This window comes from Camelina sativa, chromosome 19 (assembly GCF_000633955.1).
Source record: "Camelina sativa cultivar DH55 chromosome 19, Cs, whole genome shotgun sequence".
NCBI classification, from domain to species: Eukaryota; Viridiplantae; Streptophyta; class Magnoliopsida; order Brassicales; family Brassicaceae; genus Camelina; species Camelina sativa.
The window spans coordinates 9,987,994-9,992,998 of record NC_025703.1 but is presented as its reverse complement, the minus strand read 5'-3'; the positions used below and the strand labels follow the sequence as shown (position 1 = coordinate 9,992,998).

The following is a 5,005-nucleotide window of genomic DNA, read 5'->3' as shown; positions in this document are numbered from 1 at the left end:
TCACCAGATCAATCAAATGGGTCATTCTCCTTCATGAGAACATGGAAGCATCTGCACCCCGCTGGACCCCGGGTTTCATGGCACTCACAGGTATGGTTCAAGGAGCAAATCCCAAAAATGTCTTTCATGGCTTGGCTTACAATTTTGAACAGACTCACAACAAGAGACAAAATGAGAAGATGGAATATCCAGGTCCCCGACTCCTGTCTACTCTGCCTAAACGGAACTGAATCAAGGGATCATCTCTTTCCAATGTTCGTACTCCAAGGTCTTATGGTTTGACTTCTTCGCTCACCTATTGCCCCAATTGCCAACATCTTTCAGTGGTTTTCTGCTTTGGATTAAAAGGCCTACCACAAATACGAAGCTCAATGTGATATGCAAGCTACTATTTCACGTCTTACTATACTTCGTTTGGACTGAGAGGAATGCGAGAATTCATTCAACAGACTTCCGACCCACAGAACGCTTGAGGAAAGAGATACAACTACTACTCAGGAGGAAGCTAATTGCACTAGACAACATGGCTAACTCTATCGTTTTACCTCAAGATACTTATCTCTACCTATGGTTTGAAAACTTCCAGAGTCACCTTTAGAGTTTTGATCCTTAAGATCCTTGTGATGTATTCAATAGTGATGTACTCAAACTCATTGTATTGTAATATCTGTCCATCTTAATATACCAATATCCTTTTAAAAAAAAAAAAAAAAGAAAAAAGGAATAGGATTGGGAGCAAGTGGTTCGTGGAGCGAGGTCTTCGCCAAGGAGTTAAACCCTCATTGTCAGACTTCGCGTGGCGTGAGTAGCCGTCTGTTTATTAGATAAGCAAGTAGAAGATTCGACCTAATGCAAGGAAAAATGGATTTTGGAAGTATCTCTACTTACGACGAAGTAAGAAATCATTGATTGTTTTATGATTCCAAATGCAAAAGTCATATAACACAAAGACGTAAGCAACCCGTGTATAATTTTGTGCAGTATAATACTAAAAAGAACACAGCGATACGGTAAAGCAAAAAAAAAACCCGTAGAATTCAACATCACAACACAATGAATGGATTTAACATTCCCTGTTTTTATGTACACATCTTCCTTCTTTTGATCACCCTTTCTTCAATCGCTTTCAAAGTCGTCTTCATCCCCAAATGAGAACACTGATGCATCAGCAGCCATGACTTTGAACTCACTCTCTGAGCTTGAAGAAGGATTGACCCCAGCCCCAGAGGGTTTCTCTGTTGCTTCAGCCTTGCTAACCGTTGTTCCTCCTTGCACGGGCTGTGATGATCCCTTGTTTCCAGAAAGAGACACTTTCTCAGTCGCTTTAGCGAGAACAGAGGTTTCATCTGCACTCCGTTTGGCTTCTGGGGTTTGAGAAGAAGCCGATGATGTGGTTTTGGTCGGGCCAGTCGAGTCTCCTTCGTTATCAGAGAACACATCGTCCTTATCAGGATTCTCTGTTTCTTTATTGGGTCCTGGAACCGATGCAGAGCCGTCTACGGGGGAAGCATTAGCTGCTGGAGTTTCTTCCGGTGTTGTGGATGCTGTTTCAGAACTAGGGTTCGTAGGGATTGTTGCATTTATATCAGCAAGAACAACTTCAACCATAAATCCAGGCGACGGTAGCTTCCTCTGCATTGAAACAAAGGTTAAACACAAAGATATATCATTTCAAAACAGGAGGATTGATGGAGAAAGACCCCCCAATCAGACTTCACACACAGAGTCAAGGATTCAGTTATATTATACCTTGTCAAACGCGTCAAGCTCACTGGTTTTTAGGATCACTCTATTTTCCATCATTGTCGTGTTTAACCAGCTGACAAGAGCATTCAAAAAATAGTAGTGAGAGAAGCAAAATATAAAAGAGATGTAAGTAATAATGAGTTTTGGATAACGGTCCTAGCTTCCTAACCAGTAAAAATCTCCTTGGCGGTCATGAAAATGGATTTTGAAGTCCCCAGCCAATTCTGTTAGACCTGGCTCTCCGGGTAAGGCGAAGACCATAACCCCTTTCTTTGGGGCACTGAACCAAAAGTCTTCAGGCTGCAAAATCATAAAAATTCCACTAAATGTGAATTTACAAAGGCCTTAACAAAATACTAGATAACGACAAGGTAATAACAATAACGTACCGAGAGATCCTTGGTCCGAGGATGTTTTTTCGTGGTAAAGAGAACACCTGCATATAATTTACAGTAAGATGTTAGCTCTGCATGATACTGGCTTTATATGTTGTCATGAAGCAATGGATCGGCCAACACACCATTATGATCTGAAATAGTGATGGATGGCCTAATCCAATAGGGACACCTATGGAGCCGGAATCCCCTAAGCATACACCTAAAAAAAAAAATTGTTCGATCTCAATAAACAACTGTATGCTATATCAAGGTATAGAATAAGTCAATAAGATGCTTACCTACGGCCAGGTTGGTTTTCCCCGTTGAAGTAGGTTAAAATTCGTTCAAAGTATTTCACATATCTCTACAAATAATGATTTAAACAGACTCAAATTTCCGCAGAAGAGTAAATAATGTCTTCATGAGCGGCTTAATTATATAAATTACAAAACTAGACTTACAATTTGGCTGGGTAGCACAAGTCCTTTTCCATCCACACATCGTTTCTGGTTGTAGAAATCCATGCACTCTTCGGCAGTCGGAAAGAACTAGATAAGAAAAGGAATCATGATTGGTTCCGTGTGATGGATTGTTTTATACAGCATTAGAATGAATTTCTTACCTTCAGATACAACAGAAGACTACATATCATAAGCCCTGTCCTTGCCATGCCAGCCTTACAGTGAACAACCACAACATTCTCAATGTCCTCCTTCAACCATGAATATGCACTTTGGCAGAATGAGGTGATCAAATGGATTGGCGGGCAATTATGATCATCAAATGGGAAACTGGCCACCTGGAGGTAAAATAATCAGCACAAAGTAAGATGTATAGGGACACTAATACGGACAAAAGATGGAGGGTAAATAGTAAACAACTGTGCCCGCATTATATATACATCATAGTAACCACCCTAGAAAAAGAAAGCATGCTGTATAAAAGAAGTGGCTATATTATCTGTAGCAGAGAATTAAGCCACTTCACTGCAGCAGGTTTTGATATGATCATGTCCAACGATTCAGGTAAGAAATGAGCAAATTATCACAAGATTCACAACTTAGTACATATGCAAAGATGTAAACAATCTTTTCGATGGATACTGTTTCATAAGTACTTCAGAGCTAAAGAAACTTGAAATAGTGCATTGGAAGATCTACAGAGCAAATTTTCTTTATTTTGAGTAAGACATTCTTTGTTGAGGAGGCCATGTTTGTCAAATGCAAGGAAAAGAGGATGGCATACCTTCCCTTCAAATAATGATACATCATACAACCTCTCTGAACAAAGATTGTAAACCTTGTATTTTGCCTACATAAAAAAAAGAAATCAATTATATGAATAGCACAAGAGAAGAGCCAAACCTACCAAGGCTGTAGCTAACTGCAAAACGCATCATACATAAATTAATTTCCAAAAGGAAGATGGCAAGATGACATTGTACACGTTCGAAATAAATATACATAATATGAATATCGAATACCAATTATAAATTCTTATATCCCTGAAATCCAACTAATATCACAAAAGTCAAGAAACTCAATATAAGTCTACACAGACTAATATGTTACAGCCTCTTCAATTTGAGTGGAACCATCCACTCGACAATATCTAATTAGGCAGAGCTGCACATGATCAAGAACTAATAACATAAGGTGAAGTGAACCAGTCTCCATGTTAAGAATTTCCAAGTGATACAAAAGAGAGAACTAACTAGATTAACAAGAGAAACAGCAAAAAATGCATCATATGGCCAAAGATAAGGGATTAATTTGATTTGCTAACAAATAAGTAATAATAGTACCTTGTGTTGAGTTTCAAGAAAGTTGATAACTTCTTCCATTTGGTTACGGTAGAAACCCTACAATAATGTTTGAACAAATATTGGTCATATCATATTAACTTCAAAAAAACCCATGGGAAACGATTACAACAAGCATGCTAAAAATTGACTCACCTCGACATATCCAAAAAAGCCAGAACTCATATCACCAGCAGGAAACCCCATTGCAATAATGTTCTCTGTTATGTACGTCAGATCCAAATCAAATCCTCCTTCCTAAACCACAAGTAACATTTGGTTTGAGGAAACAAGCTATCATATGACACAAAAACTTATAAGTACAAGTTAACAGCACCTGATATCTTCTTTTGTTCTGGGATACAGCATGTCGAGCCTTGACTTGCACTGCCTTGACAGCATTCTTTGAAGTATCAACCAAACCTTTGGTAATCGTCCCAATGAAACTAGATTCTGTAGCAGTTGATGAAGTCCCATCCGTGGTCTCATTAGGTTGAGGAGATTTCGGAGATAAACGAAGCCCTAACCCGCTCGTAAACTTTGCAAAAGCAGACTTTTCGTTAGTCTCCACAGCAGAGTCGTTGTGTGTGGAAGCAAACGGCTGAGGAACTTTCAAATTTTTAGCCCACGTTGATATCCCAGAAGCAGATAGTTTTGATGCAACACCTTTAGGTGAATTATCGCTTCCAGCTTCTACAACAGCAGGGGATGCAGAAACAGCAGCAGGAGGAGGTGGCTGATCATCTGGTATTGTTACAGCAGCAGGTGGAGGCAAATTCGGTGACTCAGACGACATTGTTTCTATCTTCTTTCCTGGAAAAAGACATCATCACATTCAACAACAACAACAACAAAAAAAAAAATACATTTGAGTGAAACATTGTTTACAAATCTAAAAAACTACACAAAGTCAGAATTAAAAAAAAAAAAAAAAAAAACTGATTTCGCATTTAAGTAAATATAACTATTAGCCCGAAATTATCATTTGCGTGATCTAATTCGCTTGAGAAAAAAAAACACAATCGTCTTTGTTCCGAACTCAATAATTTTTTATTTAAAAAAAAAAAAAAAAAAAAAAAAA

The 5,005-nt window shown here is 38.5% G+C and overlaps 1 protein-coding gene across 1 annotated transcript in view; it reads right to left on the bottom strand.

The window, feature by feature from the left end:
- Positions 932 to 5,005, bottom strand: part of LOC104765809 (phosphatidylinositol 3,4,5-trisphosphate 3-phosphatase and protein-tyrosine-phosphatase PTEN2A) — a 4,775-nt gene continuing 701 nt past the window's right edge. Inside the window, exons 2-13 of the mRNA XM_010489583.2 lie at positions 4,262 to 4,737; positions 4,081 to 4,182; positions 3,928 to 3,984; positions 3,369 to 3,434; positions 2,746 to 2,922; positions 2,585 to 2,671; positions 2,423 to 2,487; positions 2,267 to 2,343; positions 2,136 to 2,182; positions 1,916 to 2,046; positions 1,750 to 1,819; positions 932 to 1,632 (exon numbers count right to left, since the gene is read on the bottom strand). Coding sequence (XP_010487885.1) covers positions 1,117 to 1,632; positions 1,750 to 1,819; positions 1,916 to 2,046; positions 2,136 to 2,182; positions 2,267 to 2,343; positions 2,423 to 2,487; positions 2,585 to 2,671; positions 2,746 to 2,922; positions 3,369 to 3,434; positions 3,928 to 3,984; positions 4,081 to 4,182; positions 4,262 to 4,720 — 1,854 coding nt within the window. The 5' untranslated portion in view covers positions 4,721 to 4,737 and the 3' untranslated portion in view covers positions 932 to 1,116. The remainder of the gene's footprint in view (positions 1,633 to 1,749; positions 1,820 to 1,915; positions 2,047 to 2,135; positions 2,183 to 2,266; positions 2,344 to 2,422; positions 2,488 to 2,584; positions 2,672 to 2,745; positions 2,923 to 3,368; positions 3,435 to 3,927; positions 3,985 to 4,080; positions 4,183 to 4,261; positions 4,738 to 5,005) is intronic.